We start from the raw sequence: 24,368 nt of genomic DNA, 5'->3' as shown, positions 1-24,368 counted from the left end.
CATCTTCAAAATGTTTTTTTTTTCAAGAATTATAATGTTTCTCTAAATAATTTGAAAACTTGCTATACTAGAAAAAATAAATAAACAAACTCTTTAATCTGATGAAATCATTTTTTTTCTTTTGCCCATAAATTATAAAATAGTCTAATTTTTTACTCGGAGTATTTTCAAAAACCCATCTAAGTACGTGGAACGATATGAGATTCAATAAACCTCACCCCCAAAAAAGAGCCTCTGTTATGCCATGAAAGTAGATTTTATATCACTAAGAATTGCTTTTAACCATTTCTAAGTAATTGCCGATGGATGCCACCAATGTCTAATTTTAGCAAGCTAACTCATTTGCCTTCTTTATCCAAAGCTACGAGCCTACGATGCCAAGGACAGTTTGGCCAATGAGATGAAATCTTATCCTTACCCAACAATAAAATTTCATGATTTGAAAGGTGTATTCACACTCAGGAAAATGCTCATCTTCCTATAGAATCAAACAAGAATCAAACCAATTTGATGCATTTTACTTCAAATGTGCACTCAATCTCTAATCGACCTTTTCAAAAACAATCAACTTTTTTGTGATCGAAATGATAAGACCCATTTTTTGGCTTGAAGTGGAAAAAAATTTCTTATCATATTTGTCTGAAACGAGGGAAAACCATATAGAATTTAAGACAATGAAAACAGTTTTATGGAGCATTTTACCATTTGCATATACATCTCTTCTGTTATAGTATTATACCAATAATACTATATAGGTATAATACTATATAGAATAGCATAAAATTTCATCTCAAAATCAATTGCCAATAAAATTAACCGAAAAGCAAAGTTCCTCAATTTTATCAATATAGGATTCTCAAAACTTAAATCTAGGCTCTATTCAAAACGCATCATCCAATATTCTTCAATGCATTTATACGCTAACCAGAAGGTTTATAACATTAATCCCCCACCTCCCCATCACTTTATTCACCATTGAATGCGTCCCTTCTCATTTTTCCTCAATAAATATTTCATTAATTCGCTACTATTCCTTTTATTGTTCTTTTCCAATTCCATTATCTTCTTCTATTGCCACTCTTCAAACATATTCTCAAAACTCAAACTTGTAAACCAAATATTTGAATCCTACAGATAGAATACACTATGGAGTAAAGAAAGAACCACTATAAAACGATGGAACTCAAAACTCTATATCCTAATACCTAATCATCATTAAGTTCAAAGGTTCAAATTAAATACATGAAATTAAATTTCAAAGCACCGACCTGACCTACTAGAATGTAGACCACCACTCTGACTGAATATGTCTATTAGCCCATATGCCGTAGTTTCCTAATTACTAGTTTACAATGCCGTTTTTGACAATTTTGATAACTTTAAAGCATTCCACACTATGAACACTGTAGACCACAGCTATTATGAGAGGTGCACTTGAAGGATGAATAAGCAACACTCGAAACTCCACAAGATAAAAATAACTCCATATCATGCACCAAACACAGCCTCAGATAAACCACAACCCACAAGTGTTTATTTTGCTTACTGATAGAGCAGCTCAAAATAATAAAAGAGAGAAACTAGATCGAGGAAGGCTACATTCACAACCGAGCAACATATGAATTTGCTTGTGTCACATATCTTACCCACCTATATGGATTATAGGTTTTAGACTTCTTTGCAATCTGCAAGTACTTAACCTGAGCGTAAAGGGAAGATGTTAGCATCACGTAATGGATTAATGAAGAAGATGACTTGGAGCTGTTTAGATAACATGCCTGGAGCCTTGAAGCGTTGTACATTGGAATAGTGAATGTCATACTAACAGGTCCAGCTTCTTTCACGATGTTTCCTGCCATGAAAAATATATTTTAAATGCATACATTACTTCCTTATAAAAGAATCTGGTTCGTCGATGTACAACATATTTACCATGTGATTCTTGTGAAAATGTGAGCCTCGCACGTAAAGTATGTTCAGATCCACCAACAATCTGCCGTGTTACAGCTATTAGTAACAATAAATTTAATGCAGATGTCTAATGATAAGAGAATAAGAGACTGACATACTGTTCTGGCCCCCAATAGCTAAAGATAAAATGACAGGACTGACGAAAAGGGTAAAAGCAAGGCAGTTAGTTATGTTGGGTTCTCCAGGTACTTTTATGGGAGAGGGATGCACAAGTGAGGGAAGGATAAGACGTGGAAGTTACGATATGAAAAACTGATCTTACCAAATTGGACTAGTGAGCATAACTGAGCTTGTAGCTCTCTCCCGCTAATGGATAGTCAAATAATACAGAATTAATATCTAACAAATTCAGTTAATATTTTAAAAAAAAAAACGGCAAGTAGTTTTCTTTGAATTAGTGAAATGGAAGAGGGAAATACCCTACTACAGAAAGGGGTTACTTAAGGGCTCCACAATCACATATATAAGACATGCTATAAAAATGAGGAGTTCTAGGTAGCAAGCTAACTTACAAAGTGTTGGTTGGCTAATGTATAAACTGAGAATTCAATGATAAAAGATGAAAGTAAAGAAAATTAATAAGCTCAGGATAACTTGCCACTCCTCTCGAAAATCCTTGACAAACAACAGCTCCTTAAAGAGGAAAAAAGTTGAGGGAAATGTCTTACTTACCTTCTTCAAACCCCATTCTAGTCTCTTGTTCGCCTCTTTAAAATCAGTTGTATTTCCAACTGCTCCAGGTTCCAATTCAAAACTGACCCTGAAAATATCATAAATATAAGTTTAGTTTAGAAGAGTGATAAAGACAACAGAGATTATTCAACTGAAATTCAAGAAATGAGTCTACACGATAACCAAAAACGATAACCATTTACTAGTGACTTCTTCTGTGCTACACTACACGTACCTTGTTGTGAAAGTTGGAAGGGGCATCTGAATCATAATTGTGTTTGCTGTGATGCTGGAGGCAAATTCAGCACGAACTTTGAGAATTACTTCAGCCTGCAAGAGATCAGTACTATTTAATAACAAAAACCACAAAGAACATTAACACACAGGAGGGAAGTTCATTCAACCTTAAGGGACCCTGCTTCTTCAATTAAGGCATTAATACGAAAGGGAGGCTTGAATTCTTGAGTCATTCGATAATTCATGACAGGAAATTCACCTTCTGGTGGTACCTTTAAAAATTGAATCAAGAATGAGTCTCGATTTAATCCACAAATAAGCCAAAGAAAATAACTAGTCTATATCTCCTTTCTTTTACTAACCAAGACCAAAGTTCTGTCAGTGTCAAAATTATCAAGATGCACAGATTCGTGAAAATTACAATCATCAAGGATCACTGTCCCTCCACCAGATGAACTGCTATAATCTGTCACCACAGGCTGAATCAGGATGAGTCCCAGATTACGTCATGAAAAATAGTAAGCACTAAATCAAAAGAAATACACTAAATAGGGAAAAAAAATATCCGTATTATTAACAGGGAAAGGCTGTTCCCGACCCTGTTGTGGTATATGACAACCATCTCTCCTTTAATTGAACACAAATAAAAGGATTTATCAACTTACTTTCTATTTCTAGAGAACAAAAACATAAAATTTTGGTGCCAATAGATATCAATAACTAAAAGAACTCAAATTCAAATATTGAGATAGCAATTTATAGAACACATATAATCATCAATAATATATCTTTGTAGAAGATAAAAGACAACGACAGGAGAGCATAAATGATTAAAATACACACAGAACCATAAACAAATAAAAGAGAGAAATGATAAAGAAAACCCATAAACATGATAGAAGTCAACTTTAATTAGAAAATATAATAAAAAATAAAAATTTGAACCCTTGGCCAAAGTAAGCTTAGCTCAACATTAATTGGCATCAACTCTCATTAAAGGTTAAAGGTTTGATCCCCCACTCTCGCAAATGTCGTAGTCAAAAGGTTTCAAACCCTTAGGGCTGCTAGGTAGGCAACTCGAAATCCTGTTTTATGTTTATCGGATTCACTAAGTTCAAGGAGTATGTGTTTGGATTCTGTTTCAAGGACTGTTATGGATTATGGAAACCAACTTTTTATGTTTTCAATATATCCAGATTTTGATTTCAAAACTAAAAAATGCAGAATTAAATTTAAGAGGTTAAAAACAATAACAAATATTGTATTTCATGTTAACCCAATTATTTTGGTTAAATTAAAATATGTAATATATTATATATTATATGATATCACAAAATAATAATTATACAAAAAATTTAACATAAAACAAGTTCATAAATTAGTTAGCAATAATTTATATTTAACTTAACATTTAGCGAGCAAGTATAATTAGTTTGATAGTTCATAAATATATATTCAAATACATTTTGAAAAGTTGTTTAAATTGGAATTTAATTTCTGACTATGCTACCAAACGCATATCTGAAAACATAAAATACAACTTTGTTTCTATAAATCCTTTGTTTCCAAAATTCTATTTCCAGATTGCCTACTAAACGTGCCAATATACTCCAAGACTTCTCTACTTCCCCAAACAGTCGCCATCAAGTTACAACTTACAACCCCCCTCAAACACCACCACTCTCACCCAGACACACAGAGAGCATCTATGGAAGGTAACTCAGACTTGATGTTCAGGAGCCTTAAATCACTTCTTGGATATACATCAAGGACCAAACAAAATACGGACTCTTACCATAGATTGACCTTCCACCTCTTCCAATGCTCAAGTCCTCATTAAGAGCAAGCCGAATTTCTGGGTTACCCGTTAGATAGCTCTTCATTTGAATGGTACCATCAATCTCTGAAGTAAGTATATACCCCTGCAGTTAACAATTGTAGTCATTATGAAAATACCAAGGCAAAAAAAAAAAAAAAAAAAGATAAGCATTTAACAAGAACTATTACAGCACATTGTCAGATAATTTCAGATATCCTATTGACGTTTGATGCTTTCCCCTAGTAGAATTATAAGTTCAAAGTGTGGTAGCATTTAGCAAGATGCATAAAAAATGTGCCCATCAAATTCAAATTAAAGAATATCAATTCTTAGAAATAACGTTTTCTCCCTCATTTTCTCCAAACATGTAAGAACTTGTGTCGTCATTGAAATCGATAAATCTTAGAACCCTCCCAAAGCTTTTCTAATGACTCCCACTTTTAAGTGTTAAAAAAGTAATAGTCTGCCACAATAACTGGCCCAGTGACCCCAGCTCTGTCTCCAACAACGCAAATTAACCAACTACTAACTACTCCACCTGTCCACCATGCAAACCATGTTATTTAAATCCAGTATCAGCAATACAGGGAAAGCTTTTCAATCAGATAGAATTATGCAGGGTGCATCTTTAATTCACACAAATTTTGAGAAGGTTAATGCTTTCCTCAACCTATTGTCAGAGTTCTTAGCCTACCGGTTACTGGCTTCTCTGGGCACCTATATTTTACAGTCCACTATTGGAGAGCACTATCTGGCGGACGTTTCTCAATAAACTAATGACTAAGAGGAAGAAAGAAAGCAACTACTAAAAAAGACTAAAGTTGAATCGAGTTCCATTATATACGATATTGGGAAATGGGGAATCTGTGTTCATTGTTCTTTTCTTAGTGATTTTATAGAAAGAATTTTTTTCGTAGGAAGAGATTTAGCTCGATGAGAATCTCATTCTTTATCAATAGCTTCTTCACTCCTCTCCCTCTGGTCTTTCCTTTCTCCTCAACTCTGAATTCCCCTTTCCAGCCGCAAACCCTTGTTACTCATTGAGTGAATCAATTCCTTACTCACCGAAACCCTTATTCCTATCCTATTTTTTCTATTGATAACCTTCCCCAAGGATTTCTTCATTCTTCTTGTCAACTCAGTAGCTTGATGTTACTGACTCGAATGCCCCTACTAAATCAGGATCTTACCTAGCTTCAGCAACGGATGGGGCTCATTCAGGAGAAAGTGATAATACAGAATAGACTTTTGCCGATCCCGCAAGATCTCATACCACCGACCCTACACCAGCCAACCCGAACATGACGCTACTTATCCTCAACTGGGACCACTGACTCAGTCTTTTCCTTGTCTCACAATAGAAACTGCCTGCCTCTTCCTATGATCGTTCCCTAGCTTCCGAGCTTCTGCCTCAACGAAGAATCAAAACAGTTAATGAAATGATTTACTCTATGAGTGACTCATTTCTTTACTCAGTGTCTCATTCAACAATGAAATACCAACCGGAATAAGACCTCTGCTCTGGGGAGCATATTCTAAACCCGAGATCGAGACTACTAAAGAAACTGGTAATTCCCTCGCTTTGTCAACTGAGACAGACTCTGACTCAAGACTCACAGATACAGCGGCTGCCACGGACTCTGATTCAACTGAGTGGGACTTCTTCCTTTATCTTCTGAATCCCCTACTAATCATGAAACCTGATCAAAGAACTGAGCCCCACACCCAAATGGGCTGCTTCACCCCACTTAAAATTCCCCCTTTCCGACTCTTAGAGTGACTCATGAGAATGCTACCCTGATTCCATACTTCTTCCATTCCGGTTGAATTAGCATCTGTTTCCGTCCCAAGGTGTGTATTTCTTCATTCAAAGGCTTAATGATTCACCTTGCCCTTCTCGTAATCTTACTTTACTGGTTTAGTAGGAAATGTATGATTTGAACTCCTTTTTCGGTCTTGCATACAAGATTTCGCTCTTCAATCACTCCTAAGACCCATGAGTCAGAACACAAACACACTTCTCTTTCTATGGGATCAGGGGCTGTTGTAGAGGTCGAGGGGAGGGAAGGAGTTACCCCCAGGGCGAGGTCCAGAAGGTAATAAATAGTTACGAAAAATAAGGGATTGTCCATCTATTCAATTGTACATGAGTAGAAAAACACATGAAAAATATCCTTCTCTCCAATTCCAGCAGTCAAAACTAGACAGGCATCAAATGCCGTAAGACAAAAAGTAATTCAAAATAGACCAGTCAACAACTCCACATTATATATATATTGGAAACACCCGTATGAATATTTTGATAAGTTTAACAGAGTTGAAGATAACAAACAGGAATAACTGAAGCTGAAAAGGAATAACAAGAAATACTCACACTTGAGCTGAATGTGACACTAATCTTCTCGATTATGTCAACAAAAATTTCCTCTCTTTTTCTACCTCCAGGCTCATTTGCAACCACAGACTTAGTAACAGCTGTACCTGGCATCCGTTTGCTCCCTTGCTTCAAAGAGACAAGTAGAAAAAGACTAATAAAGAAACAGTAAGGCATAAAACCGAGAAAGATTGTCACATAGTGTAGAAAATACCACAAAAATGGAAGCAGGACCAAGGGGAGGCAAGCGTGCAGCATCAACCACAATTGGCTCATTAAATACATATGACTTCAAAACCTCAGTTGAAGTTGTTTGTACATAACCAAAATCCTAACAATTGAAAACCATATAACAGTGCACGTGTTTAAAAATTAGTGTTTACTATTACAGAACATATTTTCTAAACAGCTGTAATGAGGCCATGAGGCATTTAAAAGAAAAACTTAACCAGCAGATAGAAAAAAATAAATGATTTTCAACAAAATATGCTAGAGCAAATCTAGTGGTTGATTTGTCAAATCCTGAAAAGGAATAGGGAAAGGATAACAAACTTACAATAACTTCATCTAGCAACTCGTACACAAGAACAAAATTTCTCCTGAGGGAATCTTCATTGAGAACCCCAAGGTAATCTTTGATGACACGTGCAATTCTTTGAAGAAGTTCAAGAACAAGAGAAGGTGATGCATTAATTCTTGTTGTAGCAACAAATAACAGTCCTACAACCTTCACGTGAAAGTAGTTTACACCATCCAAATTCTGCCATCAAAGAAAGATGATGCCAAAAAAAATGTAAAAACTCAAAAAATATGAGAAAGAAGTTGTATGATCAACCTAATACAAGTCAATAGCTTTAATATATAATACTGTGTTTATTGTAATGAATATTTTGGCATACATTGAACACAATGTCCTAGTGTGAAGCAAAAAGCCCATGGCCTGCACAAACTAGTGAAATCTAGGAACTACATGCACAAAGATATCATTCATTTACTGCCTACTAAGTAAAACATAAAACCTAATGGGTTGCAACAATCGTTTCCACATACATTGCACTCTATGTCCGATCCGAAAGACAGTCAATAGCTTACAAAAAAAGCTGGTGGAATGCAGGGAACAGATGAATGTATATCATAGATATCATAAAAGCTACAAAACAGAAGGTAGGAAACACTGCCTCCTATTGAGAAAATCAGAAAAAGTTTAACAACTGCTTTTAATTAATTCCAAATTCTAATATTCCAGTGAGTATGCAGCAGACAAGATGCGAGTAGACTATCACGCAGTCAACCCAAGAAAATACCTACAAAGACAGGTGGCGCATCTCCTTCTCCATCTTCCTTCCAGAATTTCACTTTCCGGAAAAAGATCTCAGCACTTCCTTTCGGAACTTCGCCACGATCTGCATGCATTTAACAATAACCACGACATATTGAAGAAAAATGATTCACCGCATCAGATTGTAGACAAATATCAATTCAAACAACAAAAATAGCATCCTTAACCACAAGGTTTTAGACTTATTTAGCACGTTACACCGTTCTGATTTAGAATACAAAACGTGAAAGAAAGCAGTATGAAAATCGAAATGAAAAACGATGCAATTCAAAGAACGGGAGGAGAAAAATCTAAAACACATCAGATCTGGAGAAAAAAAAAACTTACAATCTCGGAATACGATATTGTCGCCTCTCTGCGAGAGCACGAAGAACTGGGAAATCATGGCCGATAACTCTGCAACGGCTGTTGAGAATATAAAAAACCAGTAAGTCTCCGATTCACAGAGACAACGGAGCGTGAAGGAACTCAACCGGATGGGAGACTTTCCGAGCACTCCCTCGGGAAGAAATTAGACTCGAACCTGCTTACCGTTTGCCACGTCACGTGCAAATCACGTGACCAACAAAATAAAATTGGGCCCAAAATTTTCTCTCCCCAGCCCATTTTATCACTGTGGGCCGTTTAGACTAAAACTTTGCAAGAAGAAAGTTTTAAGGGATAGTTGCAAATTTAGCAATTATATTCAAAATAATTAAGTATATAGCAACATTTTAAAAAAATTGCAAATATAGCAAAATCTGTCAAAATCTATCGATGATAGGGCTCTATCACTGATAGTCTATGTAGCAAATGTTGGTCTATCACTGATAAATCATAAGAGTATCAACGATAGAAGTGTATCACTGATAGATTTTGCTATATTTGCAATTTTTTTAAAATATTGCTATGTACTTAATAATTATTCAAGAAATTGCTACCTATTATAATTACCCAAGTTTTAAAGATTTAACATATATACCTCACAAATCATATTTGTGATTTCACAAATATTAACAAAATTGTAATATGTTATATAACGAACAAACAAGCTAAATAAAAACAATGAAACAACACAAAAGAAGAATAGAAAAGAGAGGAAGTAGAGAACAATTGAACTCAATTGTGGTGTATCTTACAAAGGCACCACATACCTCTATTTATAGGACATACCATTGTATAGGTTACATTATGGAATTCAATGGAATGAATGTGATAACATATAAAATTGAATGAGAGTTATATGAAAATTAGTAACCTATTTATAGGTTATGGATATCTGTAATTATATTTACAATACTCCCCTATAGATATCCATATCATAAAAAAAAAATATCTCGTTAAAACCTTACTAGGAAAAAACCCGAAAATCAAGTGAAGGAAAAAGAGTACATCGTTTTTATACATTAATAACTGTCTCATTAAAAACCTTGCTAGGAAAACCCAATAAAAAAATCATAGTCAAGGGAAAAATAATGCAGTATTTTTATTTCTTAATGACAATATTTCTACTCCCCTTATAAATACATCATTTGAGTTTCCTGAGTCGTCACATTGCAATGTTGTGCATCATCTATTCAAATGTTGAAGTGGGCAATGCCTTTGTGAATAAGTCCGCCAAATTGTCTTTTGAAAAAATTTACTGAACACTGATGTCACCATTTTCTTCAAGGTCAAGTGTATATAAGAGTTTTTGTGAGATATGTTTTGTTCTATCTTGATCTCCTTTTATATACTCTCATTTGATTTATTCTATACATGCGGTATTGTCTTCAAATAATATTGTTGGTAAATTTTTACTAAAAGACAACACACATGTTTCTCGAATATGATGAGTCATTGACCTCAACCATAGACATTCTCTACTAGTTTCATGAATTGCAAGAATTTCTGCATGATTCGATGAAGTGGCCGTAATGGTTTGCTTTACAGACTGCCAAGATGTAGTAGTTTCTTCACATGTAAACAGATAACCTGTTTGAGATTTCGCTTTGTGTAGGTCAGATAAATATCTAGCATCTGCATAACCAACTAGATTAAAGTTTGATTTGTTTGAATAAAACAAACTTATATCAATCATCACTCGAAGATAACGAGGTATCTGCTTAACTTCATTCCAATGTCTTTTTGTTGGAGAAGAACTATATCTTGCTAATAAATTTACTAAAAATGTTATATCTGGTCTCGTGTTATAAGCAAGATACATTAATGCACATATTGCATTAAGGTATGGTACTTTAGAACCAAGTAATTCTTCATTATATTCTCGAGGTTGAAAGATATCATTTTCCACATCTAGTGATCGGAACTATCGTTGGAATGTTCAATGGGTGTGTTTTGTCCATGTAGAATCTTTTTAAAATCTTTTACGTATATGTCGATTGATGAATAAAAATTTCATCGGCTAAATACTTGATTTGCAAATGAAGATAAAATTTTGTTTTGTCAATGTCTTTCATCTCATATTCTTTTTTGAGATATTCTATTGTCTTTGAAAGCTCTTCAGGATTTCCAATTATATTTAAATCATCAACATATATAGCGATAATATCAAATCCTATTTGTGATTTCTTAATAAAAACACATGGGACAAATTGGATTATTTTGATAACCTTCTTTTAATAAATATTCACTTAAGCGATTGTACCACATTCGTCTATATTGTTTCAATCCATATAATGAACTTTGTACTTTGATTGAATATAATTCTCTAGGGTTTGAATTATATGATTCAGGTATCTTAAATCCTTTAGGGATTTATATGATTTAGGTATCTTAAATCTTTTAGGGATTTTTATATAGATTCATTTTCCAAAGATCCATCCATACAAGTATGTTGTAACTACATCAATAAGATGCATGTCAAGCTTTTTACATACAGTTGGACTAATTAAATATCTTAATATAATATCATCACCACCATAGAAGAATATGTTTCTTCTAACCAATGCTCGATCTTTGAGAAATTCCTTGTGCAACAAGTCGTGATTTATATCTAGTGACCTCATTATTTTCATTTCTTTTACGCACAAACACCCAATTAAACCTCATAGGTTTTACATCTTTAGGTGTATGAACTACAAGTCTAAAAACTTCATGTTTCGAAAGTGAGTTCAACTTCGTTTGGATGGCTTCTTTCCACTTGGATCAATCCTTTCTATTACCACATTTATCAGCAGATTTAGGTTCAGAATCCTCATTTTCATGAATAATATTATGTGCAACATTGTACGCAAAAATGTTATCTACAACTACATCAGTTTTATTCCATCTTTTTCTTGTCATGGTATAATTTTTCGAGATCTCATTCTTATATTCATATATTTAAGTCTCTTCAATATTTTTACCATTAGTCGTGTCGATGACTTCTTCTTGAATGTTCCTATTGTCAATTAAGTCATTTTGACTATTGATCACTTTTATTTTTCGAGGATTTTTATCATTTGAACCTATTGGTCTACCATGCTTTTGGTGCAATGTTGATTCATTAATTGTAGCAACTTGCTGAGTTGGGATTTCAATTTTAGATAGAGCACTTGTAGTTGAAATATATGATTTGGTCACTTTCTTAGTATTTGTAAATGCATCTAACATTTGCTTTGCTACAGTATGTAAATGAATTATCTTTTGAGAAATGAGAAATATTTGGCTCCTGGCCATAAGTTAATTATACTTGGGAGTACTTATGATAAGATGTCGGTCTTATGCGTATAAGTGATGCTGTATGTAGAATATCATAACCCCATACAGATAATGTTGCTCTCATAAGTAATGGTCTAGCAATCAATTGTAAACGCTTGATAAATGATTCTGCCAAACCATTTTGTGTATGAACATAAGCTATTGGATGTGCAATATTTATCCCAATTGACATGCAATAATTATTAAATGCTTGGGATGTAAACTCACCAGCATTATTAAGTTGAATGTTTTTTATTGTATAATCATGAAACTGTGCTCTTAATTTGATTATTTCAATAAGTAATCTTGCAAATGCAAGGTTTCGACTTGATAATAAATACAATGTGACCATCTACTTAATGCATAGATTAAAACCATGAAGTTTCTGAATGGTCCACTTGGTGGATTAATGAATCCACGTATGTCACCATGAATTCGTTCAAAAAACGTAGATGACTCAACTCCCACTTTGGCTTGTGATAGCCTAATAATCAATTTTCCTTCAGAGCAAGTAATACATTATAATTTATTAGATTGGAGAATTTTCTAGTTCTTTAGTGGATTCCGTCCATGAGAATTTTCAATAATTATTCTCATCAATATTGACCTAGGATGACCCAATCGATCATGTCAAACAGTAAACATATTTAAATTCATGAACTACCGGTTCATGGTTACAAATGTTTCAATTACTCGTATAGAAAAACTAGGTAGTGTTTCCAATATACGTTTTTCATGTGAAACAATAAATGTAATATAAAGATATTCTATATTATTTTTTATTATTAGTTTCAACATGATGACCATTTTGACATATATCTTTTAAACTCAATAAGTTTCTTTTTTACTTATTAGAGAACAAAACATTATTAATTGTGAATTTTGTTCCTCTAGGTAAAATAAGGTTTGCTTTACCAAAACCTTCAATCAAGTATGTACAACCTAATATTGTATTGACATTTACTTTAACCATTGTTAATGTAGAAAAATATTTTTTACTTTTAAGTATTGTATGCGTAGTTGCACTATATGTCAATCATAAGTCTTCATTATGCATCTTTGAGTCCGCGAAAATATGGGGAATGTCCATAACTCTTCATTAAAAAAAATTACAAGTCTCTCGATTAAAAAGAAACAAAACTAACCATGAAATATAAATAAACTAGTAAATGTTGAATAAAGAAAATACTAAAACATAATATAAATATTAGTTTTGGACATTATCATAATTAAATGATGTATTTGTTATTTCTTCATTAACATCAGTTTTCTCTTCAGGAGACTCAAAGAAGTCATCAACATCCACATGTGTGTCATGTTAGAAGGGTCAAATACATCATCTTGATTGGCAAAGTTTACTTCCACATTCTTCCCTTTTTCCTTTAATGGGGCTTAATAGATGTCGACTAAGTGCTTAGATATATGACAAGTACGAGTCCAATGACCATTCATACCACAATGAAAGCATTGATTTTCACCACTTTTTAATTTCTTATTTTGTGGAGTCTTCCCTCTATGATCATCATTTATGATTTTCTTGAAATATGAATTATTATTACCACGAAAAGTATAATTACTTCTTCCTTTACCAAGGTCACGACTTCGACTTCAACCTTGACCATTATTGTTTGAAATTACAGCATTCACTTCAGAGAATGCTGTTGCTCTAGTTCATCGAGATTCATGGTTTTTCATTAATAACTCATTATATTTTGTTTAGCTACAAGAAGACATGATATGAGTTCAGAATACTTTTTAAAACCTCTTTCTCGATATTCACTACAAGAAATCAAGGTTTTTTCGACGCACAAAAAGGCATGGAAGAAACGACGTCGAGAAATAAGCCTTATCCCGATGTCACTTTTTACACGTCGGGCAAAAGAACTTTTCTCGACGTCGGGATGAATAGCATCGGGAATAACAACTTATCTCAATGCCCCATGCACGCGTCGGGAACTATCAGTCAGAAATTTTCATACATTAATTATGTCATATAGGTTTTTTCGATGCATCCTACATGGTGATGTCGTCGGGAGTAATCGGAGATTCCGACGCCATTGGTGATTTATCAAGAATGGCGTCGGGAGATGTTTATAATTTTTTAAATATATTTAACTTCTCCTGATGTCGTTGTGTATGACGTCAGAAGACGTTTATAATTTTTTTTCAATTTATTTAACTTTTGTCGACGTCGTACATAACGGCGTCGGGAAAGGCTTATAATTTTTAAATATATTTAACTTCTTTCGACGCTGTACATAACAACATCATAAGAAGTTTATAAAAAAATTTAAATATATTTAACTTCTCCCGATGCCATGAGTAATGACGTCGGGAGTTCTCCTCTAAAACCACTTTTTAGATATGTTTGACTGGTCTAAAAGGAAGCCAAAAAATGAGAGAGGGAGAGAGAGAGATTTTAAACTTCCAAAAGAGGAAGAAGATTTCTGTCACCATCTACCATTCGGTCTTCGCCGTCAATCTTGGTCGTCCAATCTTCACATTCGCCCGCCGCCCCTCGCCGTCCTTCTCTTTTTTTTTTCTTCTTTATTTTGGTTTAGGTATTAGAAATATAATTAAACTTGAGATTGTTTTATGGATTTGTATCAATAATGTTTAAACTATGTTCATTTTGTTATGGATTTGTTGTTGATTGTATAAATTTTGTTTTTATTGTGTTGATTTTTTGTTATTGTTCTTTATGTTCTAAGTCCTCCCTTCTAGTGTAATTTTTTGTTATTGTTGTTGATTTTGTTATTGTTTTTATTGTTCTTTATGTTCTTTACGTTTAAACTATGTATCAATAATGTTGATTGCTAATTTTTCCATTCGTTTGTTTAGATCTCATTCTCGATTTTGCAAAAAAAAAAAAAAAAAAAGAAGAACATTCCATTTAATAATGGAAGGTATTTTTTTAAAAAAAAAATAGAGGATCTTCTGACACACAAATATAGCATCGGGAGATCCCTCGACATCTCCCGATGCTCTATTTTGTGCGTCGGAAGATGTCAAGGGATCTCCCAACGCTATATTTTGTGCGTCAGGAGAGCCTCTCCCGACTCATTTCTCCTGACGCAGATTTATGCGTCTGAAAAGGATTTTTCGATGCTTTTCATATATCTCTCGACTCTTTTGTGCGTCGGAAGACCTCCATTTTTTTGTAGTGATTGCTGCTACAGGAGCATATTCGAGACATGAAATATTGAAAAGATTTTCTCTAACAAATCTTCATCAGTAACTTTTTCTCCGCATAACAATACTTTTAAACAAAGTTTAAATAATGCGGAATTAGAATCACTTACTGATTTAAAATCTTGCAACATTTAGTGCATCTAATCATATCAAATTTTAGAAAGAATCACACTTTTTTTTATGATCATACATTTTTTTTAAACTTTGTCATAGTTTATAGGAATTTTTTACTGTGAGATGTTTAATTTTTAGTCCCTCATGAAGATGATGTCGAAGGAGAATCATGGTTTTTGCCTTTTCTTGACTTAAAGTCGTGTTTCCTTATTTAATCGTTTCTCCAAGATTCATGGCATCCAAATAAATTTCAGCATCAAACACCCATGATAAATAATTATCACCATTGATATCAAGAGCTAGAAATTCTAATTTAGTAAGATTTGACATGGTAAAACTATAACAAAGAAATTTACTTATATTAAAAATTTAATAAATAGGTCAAACATGCATTCTAAAACAACTTAGATAAATATCATATTATGCTCATGATACAAAATTCAATGCGACCAAGTTATAATAATTCAAAACATGCATGTTAATTAATGCACAATAATTAAAGTTACAAATAAAAATTATATATATACATATTATGGAAAATAGTGACAATACACACAAAAATGTTAATTTTACAACATACTTATACATAACATATTAAAACAACATGCTTAGGTAAATTGATAAAAACATTTAGATCATAAAAACAATTACAAAACTTATACTAATAGAAAGTAGACAATTAAATTATAGACACAAATAATAAAAAATCCATAAACTATACATAGATCTTAAAATAATTGAAATAAGAACCAAACGTAAACAACACATAAATTATAAAGAAATTAAGATGAACCAAACCATAAACTTATTATGAAGTAACAATATTTTTAACAAACAATAATTTTGTAAATATAATATGTAAAATTACATGTCAATAGACATAAAAGATTACATTCTCAAACTATACATGGAATATTTCATGCAATGTTTACAAATACAGAAAAACAAACAACTAATATTATAGCCTACCTTTTGTAAATGATAAAATTGTAGAGACTCATGCTGATCACGTGTTAGACAATAAACAACAAAGAAGCTAAATAAGAACAATGAAACAACACAAAAGCAGAATAGATAAAACGAAAAAAGCCTATAGGCCCAAAATGAAAAATACCATGTCCCAATCAACACTCGATTAATCGGCCACATACGTGTATGTAATTCTTTTTCTAAACGATTATGATACGCGATCTTCAAGAAAATGATACACGATCATGTAATTCTTTTTAACGATGGGAAAAATGTTTTGTGTAATTATTCTTCAAAACATCATTATACACTATCTTGTAGGAAATGATACACGATCGTGTAGTTCTTTTTAATGATGGAAAAAAATACTTCGTGTAATTCTTCTTTAAAATGATCATGTTATACAATCGTATAGGAAATTGATACATGATCGTGTAGGAAATGCTTCAAATCTAAACGATCGTTTAGATCATATCAAAGTGATATTTAAACAATCTTAATATTTTGGAAGAGGAGCCGTAAGAAAGAAAGAGAAGATGAAGAAAGAAAGAAAGAAAAAGAAGAACAATAAAAATAAAAGAAAGAAAATCTTGGAAGAAATCTGTATCTTATTTACCAAAAAGAAGATGAATGAAGGAGCTAAAGAAATATTGAATAAAAATAAAAATAAAAGAAGAAAGGGCTGCAGAAATCTAGAAGAAAAGATGAATAAATCACAAAGAAAAAGAAAGAAAAGTGACGATTCGTCCGCAATATCAAAGGCAAATCTGGAATTTATGAAAAATTTCTACCAACTTGATGAGCTTTTTTATTGTTACACGGGCTGTAAATATTTTGGTGTTTTGTTATATTATATTTATGAAAAGCAACCTATTCTATACCTATTTTAATTTTTACCTAACTTTTGGACGAATTTAACTTTAATATTCATTTTTTCTTAGATTTAAAATTTAAAATTCTTACAATTTAATTTTATTAAAAATTCGATCGAAAATTTAATTAAATATTAAAAAATTCAAATTAGAAATTAATACAATATATCTTCTAATTAATATTTGAGGTTATGAATAAATTACTAGTATTTTATCCTTTGATTTATATCGTATTTATGTCTTTAATTTAGAAATTCAATTACCATATTTCAACTTTGTATTTACATTGTCCTATCATTATCTAATATGGGGTATATATTTACTAAATATCTAAATATACCTAAATATATGTAATAAACCAAGTTCAATATATATTTTAATAAAAAACAGCCAAAATTATAATATATGGTATATATTATATATAAAACTTAAATTTGTGATTGTTATAAATATACTTGAAACTTGTTTACTTTAGAATATATTTAAAATAAACCTGGTATATATTTAAGAACAAAGATTTGATATTATAATTAAAGATTTTTTTCGAAAATAGAAAAAATTAAAAAACAATTTATACTCAATGTAACAAAACTAGTAAAAGACAAAATTTATTACATTTAATTTTTCTGTAGAATGTAAATATTTTGTCAAATGTTTTGTTTTTCACAATTTCCCTTATAGTTATGTATTAAGTGCAATTCATTGTATCGTAGATTTTGAATTTTAAGTCAAAATTCAAGATTTGTAAGGCCAATTAGGGAAGAAATAAAAAATTTTACATTCAATAAAAAAGAAAAGTATTCCTATCTAGAAAAAAAATGATGTATTTTAACCGTTTTTACAATTTGACCTATTTAATTAAACTATTAAACTGAAAAGTACTTGCGAAAATGACTATTTACAAGCCCACAAACTAAATCATTAGGAAGAAAACATTTAGATCACCAAACTTTAAAAAATTAAGAAAAATTTAGACAAAAGACCCACTTTACACATGATTTATACAAATATCTTAAAAAATCTCATTAATTTTCTAAACTAAGATTTCAAGAACTTTAATGCTCATTTTATCCCTTACATTAATTACAAATAATATATATTTTCAAAATTAAATAATAATATATACCATAGTTAACTTATATCACACATTTATCATGAATCTTAAAACTTACCTATTTAATAAGTTAAATATATAATAATTTTATTTTATTTTCTTATATTATATCATTTATTAAATATGCAATTTAATCACGATGTATATTTTAGTCAAATTTAGTAATAGTATATTGAATATTTTCCACAAAAGTAACATATTTGTCTTAATTGTACATTGAATAAAGGTTTTCTATCTACGGTTTACTACTTCCGCCGTCTTTCAACATTTTTTCGTCTACTTTTTGTTGTCTTTCACCCGATTTTCGTTCGATTTATATCTCACCGATCAATATATATTTTTCCAATCTTCTCCTATTTGACGTCTTCACCATTTTTCCATCCACTTATCCAATGAGTGCATATTTCAGTTTATTTATCCGTTCAAGTTTCCTATAAAAAAATTTCACTTGAACTTTTCAGTCATCTCCTTCAAAACTATTAGTTTCATGTTATTGATTTTCTTTATTGAATTGTGGAATATAGTATACAATATATAATGAACTTTTTTTCCCTTTTTTATTTAAATACTTGTGTACGGTTAATAAACCTCTTTTTTAAATATAATATACAGTATATAAAGAACTTCTTGTCCCTTTCTTAGCATATATGATTGCATTATTAAAATGATTCTATATTGTGCTCATTATGTACACTTTCATTTTTATAAGAATATATAAGTAGTGACACATATTTATTATATACCAATGCAAATTTCAAGTATTGTTATTGATCATTAGATACTCATGCATATTTCTCTTGAGTTTTATATCCTAAAACTCATAAATAGTAAATATATTTCATTGACCGTTATTAATAAAGTGTTATTATTATAATTTCAATAAGTGTTATTGATTATATTATTAGTTTTGTCTTAATAACTCAAATCCAACAAACTAACATCCTAAATTGTTTGATGAGTCTTCAACAGTATATAGAGACATATAGGGATCGATGTTCGAGATCAACTTAAAGGGTCTATAGTATAGAGATAAGGTTGAGTACCTTATCCTGGTAATACTATGGATACGACTCACTTTGTATTTGATACAAACACAATGATCCAACGTGTTTTTGTAGGTGACATGCGAGTGACGGTATCCTATGCAATGACTTTGTATAAGATCGGACAGCGAAATAATAACCAATAGATGTAACTCCGTTAACTAGTTAGGTTTCTATTTCCACTAGAAGAAATTTAGCCTTTAATGTCGGTTGGAAAAAATAAAAAATGATCATTGATGCGCTTTTCAAAAGGCGGATGTTTAATGTCGGTTTTAAATTGACTTTAAAGCTCCTTTTTAATTTTAATTTTAATTTTTTTATTTTGTAAAAAAATAACTATTTCTCTCTCATACTTTGCTCTTTCTCAATATGACCCACAAGATTTCTTTCTCCCAATTTCTTCTTTTCTTCTCAATCTCATCTCACTCTTCCCTTTCTTCTCCGAATAACCATCACCGCCGCCACCACTATCGTTGTGCTCGCCACCACCGTCATTGTGCTCACCACCACCGCACGTCCGCATCTCTTTACTCGTGGCTATATCTATTTCTACTTCAGCCTCCCTCCCCAGCTATTGCATCCCCTCCACAGCACGCAATAGTTAGCCACTGTCGCTCCTACCTGAAATAGTCACAACATCTGCACTCAACTTCTAAACAAACTCGCCCGTATCTCCCTCCCTCTCACATTCTCACCTCTTTGTGAAATCACAGTTATTCATTCTCTAATCCTTGTTGTTGGTAAGATCGTGTCACCGCTCATTTTTCATATCCACCCTAATGTTTTCCTTCTTTCTTTTTCTCTTTTTGTTGTTTCATTGATTTATTATGTTCACCCATCTAGTATAAGTTCAAAATTAGCATGATTATTGTTATAATTAGTTTGTTGATTTCTTCTTCCACCAATGTTCAGACAACCCAAATGAAAACATTAAAACTAAAATGATTAATGTTTTCTTGAATATAGTACTAACTATCGAGGGATAATTGGTGTGAGGAGGCGTATATTTCTTGTTTTTTGTTTGTTTGTTTGATAAGTTTTAGAAGAAGAAGCCTTTTTTTGTTTTGTTTTTATTGTGGATATTATGAAGATTCTAATAAATACTGGGATATGGACCTATTTTTTTTCTCATTTGTTTATTTTTATCTGATTCTTATGATTCTTTAACATCTTTTATACTCATTTGTCTATATTTGTCTAAATTCTTCAGATTTTTCTTCTGTCAGAGTGTGAAGAGTTTCTTAGGGAAGTTTCTATTTGGCTATCAAGGAAAAAAAGTCATAAGATTTTTCTTTGTGTTTTTCGTTTTAGGAGACAAAAGAAGTTAAATGTAAGCTTTTCTTTTGGTTTTGTCTAATGTTCATGTTTGTCTTAAAGGTTTTTTTTTTTTTTTTTTTTTTAATTGTTTTTAGGGTATGTTTCCTAATTCATTGGATAGAAAATTTTAAATCTTCAATTTCCTTTGTTTTCTCAATTTTTTCCTTAAGTTTTCTTAGCAACCAAACAAATTGTTGTGGATAAGTTCATTATAAAGCTTTGACAATGTAGGTTTTGAGTTTATTTCTGTAACGCCCCAAATTTTTGAGGTAAATTTCAACACTTTATATTAATTTTGAGGATTTAAAAAAAATTGGGTGTTAAAATTTATTTGGTTTAGAAGAGAAAAGAAAAAGAAAAAGGAAGGGTATAAATTTTAATAATATAATATAATATAATATAGTAATAATAGAATATAAATTATATCATCATCATCATCATCATCATCATCATCATCATCATCATCATCATCATCATCATCATCATCATCATCATCATCATCATCATCATCATCATCATCATTTATTTAGTTATTTATCTATTATATTTTTTAACCTAATTTCAAACCCCCTCATCGCGCGCCGCACAGCAACCCCCCAGTTTTTCTTTTTCTTTCTTCCTTCTCCCGACAAACATCGTCCGCCACACTCTGGCCCGTCTTCTCTTCTTCTTCTCCGCCTAGTCACCGCCAGTCGCTACGTCAGCCTCTGTTAGCAAGCTCCGCCGCTGTCGTCAGCATCTTTTCGTTCGTAGCAGCCCATCTCTGACTCTTTCTCTCTCTCTCTCTCTCTCTCCATTTCACACGTTCGATCGACCGTCGACCAAGCTCGCCCCACCCCACCTATAGATCCGTCGACCTGATCAATCTCTGTTGCGAAGTTTGGCAGTCGCACGTAGTGCAACAAGGTTACGTTGCTTCCCTGTCGCCGACCACCTCAGTCTCCCTCTTTCGATCGCCCACTGTAGCCTCGCGAGAACACAACCGTCGTTCTTCTTCAAGCTGAGCTAAGCCATGAACCGAGTTGAGCCGCGAGTCGACCCGAGCTATAAACCAAGCCGAGCCGAGCTGACTCGAGTCGAGTTACCTCCCAAGCCAAGTCGATTTTCCAAGCCGATCTTCCTGTTCACCAAGCCACTTAAGTTGTTTCCCTCCACGATAATTCACGGTGTTAAAGAGGTGACACTCGAATTCTTGGGTTATACAACAAGTTTAGTTTGGAGTCAACTCTCCTATACTTGGGTGGATTCGTTTGGACGTTGACTTGAACAAGGATTGTAGCTAAATCTCAGGTAAGGGATTTCTTACTACTGGACTCCAAACTGAGACAGAAAAGTAGTAACTCATATGAAGATTATACAATAGTGACTATACTGAATTGATTGATGCATGTATGCCTAGAAAACATCACTAGTATGCACTCTTGACTGATTAAAGGTGACATGATTGTTAGTTGTAGCTTATACATATATAGATGTGAATGGGTTATTCTGATGAAGAGGCTTGAATGCCTAAAATGTTATGCGTAGTTTATATATATGTGAATGGGTTGTTCTGTTGATGGAGTACGGATGCCCGGATGTTCTGTGTAATATAGTTATATGGATGGGTCGTACTGTTAACTGAAATAGTCAGGTCGCTGGAGTAAATGTTGGGGTTGATGCCCTAAATCTCGTGGTCTTGTAGTTTGTAATTGTATATATAATACAAACTTTTTATTTATCTAATAAAATAAAGTGTTTTATTTTATTTGATATTTAGTTGCATTAACTCATAAAACCAATAAACTAACATCCAAGGTTATCTTCTGTAACCTAAACATGTATGTGGAGACATACAACTGGATCATGTTTAAGTGATAACCTAAATGGTCTGTAGTAAATGGATAAGGCTGGATACCTTATCCTGGTGACACTACGAATACGGTCTGCTTTGTAGTTGTTACAATTGTTCTAAAGTGCTACAAATGATTTGATCCTAATCATTTATGTCGAGACATTAGAGCGGAGGTATTCTATACAAAGAGTTTGTATAAGACCGGACCATGAAATGAATAGTCTCTCTTATTAACACCGTTACTAGTTGAGACTACATTTCACCAGGATGACTATAGGTGACTTGACCTGAATCTTGAGTGAGTTGTGAACTCCTGCCTATGTAGGCGATCCTTTGATTTGTATGGGTGAGAGTGGCCTATGTAGCCGACTCAATATGCCTACCATTTTGGGGATTCGTCTGATTGGGGAGCTGGGAACGCAGCTACACAAGAAGGAATTCACTCATTCTCTATAGATAGAGTAAGTAGAGACTTTGCTCTCTTAAGGGTTGATTTCAGGGCTTGAACAATGTGGCGCCACACCCTCTCTTGGCCTGAGAGGAGTTCAGTTATAGTAGGACTATAATTATTGTTCATTAGAGGAATCAATGGTACTTAAGGAGTTAGATGTAACTACAGGGGCAAAACGGTAATTTTTGGCCTAGCTGTATTTACGAGCAATTTGTGAAGGGTCATTGCACTGTTGATTGGTTATATCTAATGGACACAAAAATATATCTACAGTTAGAAGAGTGCAACTATTAGTCTTTAGTGGAATGACTAATAGTTAATGAATAGAGATTAAATTTAATTAAAGAGTTTAATTAATTAATCTCATTTCATTAGAGCTTCAATCTGTAGGTCCATAAGGTCCCCTTGTTAGCTCAATAAGGATAAATGAGAATCAAATTTATTTTGGTTTAATTTGAATTGTTCAAATTGATTAAAGGGAATAAATTGTATATGATACAATTAATATAATGTATTTGATACAATTAATATAATGTATTTGATACATTATAATGTAAAGTTTTTTATGAGAGAAGTTAATATTTGAATATGATTCAAATAATAATAATAATATGAATGAGATTCATAAATAAACTATAGGTTAAAATTGAATTCGATTCATATTAGAACTATAGATTATATGAGAGATCTAAATCATTGGTTATATTATATATGATATAATATAAAGTTTATATTATATGAGATATAATATATATTAATTAAATTTATATTGATTTTATTTAATTTAATTAATACATATATATATATTAATATATTTAAATAGAATAGAATAACTCCCTTGTTGTACGTGGGAAGGATGGGGAAGTTATTTGATAACTTCCCCCTCCATTGTTGAGATTTGTTTTAAAAGAAAAAAAAAAGGGAGAAAGTTTTTTTTTTTAGAACAACACAACACAATCTTACGAACTCTCTCTGTATCCCAACAAAACAAAATTCTCTCAAAAGCTTCTTCCCTCACCAAAATTACAGAAGCCCACAACTCTCTGTGATTCTTTACTTGGAGAATAACGAGGAAGATTTTGTGGTGCCACGAAGCTTGGAAGAAGAATTGGTTCTACAAAGGTCAGTTTATTTTCACCTTTTCCATGAAAAGCATGTTTATTATTTTTCTTTGAATTTATTGGTTTCATAAATTGAATTTCACTCGCACGGGCGTTCATAAGCTTTCGCTTTAGGAATTCCATTCCTTCAGTAAGAAAATCTTGATGTTATATATAGCTGAATTATGTTGTTGGGCTGCATATTATTGAGTTATGTCGTTGATGGACTAAGGGTTCGAGACCCCATGTGTAGGTTGTGTATTTGCTGATGGGTTGTGTTGTAGACTGAA

General features: G+C 32.4%; 1 protein-coding gene and 1 pseudogene across 1 annotated transcript; both read right to left on the bottom strand.

Annotated features, from left to right (window-relative positions):
- Window positions 1–1,194: 1,194 nt before the first annotated feature.
- On the bottom strand, window positions 1,195–8,921 carry LOC103503915 (AP-4 complex subunit mu). The gene is made up of 13 exons (XM_008468302.3): window positions 8,740–8,921; window positions 8,382–8,476; window positions 7,630–7,833; window positions 7,288–7,404; window positions 7,074–7,202; window positions 4,676–4,802; window positions 3,243–3,346; window positions 3,048–3,152; window positions 2,879–2,973; window positions 2,644–2,731; window positions 1,933–1,993; window positions 1,779–1,852; window positions 1,195–1,700 (listed from the first exon to the last, which is right to left on the bottom strand). Exons 1-13 carry the CDS (start codon window positions 8,795–8,797, stop codon window positions 1,602–1,604), a joined length of 1,356 nt encoding a protein of 451 aa, XP_008466524.2. The 5' UTR covers window positions 8,798–8,921; the 3' UTR covers window positions 1,195–1,601.
- LOC127149152 (U6atac minor spliceosomal RNA) lies at window positions 3,436–3,521 on the bottom strand (annotated as a pseudogene).
- Window positions 8,922–24,368: the final 15,447 nt, after the last annotated feature.

Source organism: Cucumis melo, chromosome 4, assembly GCF_025177605.1.
Source record: "Cucumis melo cultivar AY chromosome 4, USDA_Cmelo_AY_1.0, whole genome shotgun sequence".
Taxonomy (NCBI): Eukaryota; Viridiplantae; Streptophyta; class Magnoliopsida; order Cucurbitales; family Cucurbitaceae; genus Cucumis; species Cucumis melo.
This window is presented reverse-complemented; position numbering and strand designations above follow the sequence as displayed.

Excerpts from the sequence above, each read along its gene's own strand:
- LOC103503915 (XM_008468302.3), bottom strand. The coding sequence starts at position 8,797 with ATGATTTCCCAGTTCTTCGTGCTCTCGCAGAGAGGCGACAATATCGTA. Across the intron at positions 8,477-8,739 it reads CAATATCGTATTCCGAGATT|ATCGTGGCGAAGTTCCGAAA; the intron begins GTAAGTTTTTTT and ends AAATGCATGCAG. Across the intron at positions 7,405-7,629 it reads AGTTGCTAGATGAAGTTATT|GATTTTGGTTATGTACAAAC; the intron begins GTAAGTTTGTTA and ends TTCAATTGTTAG.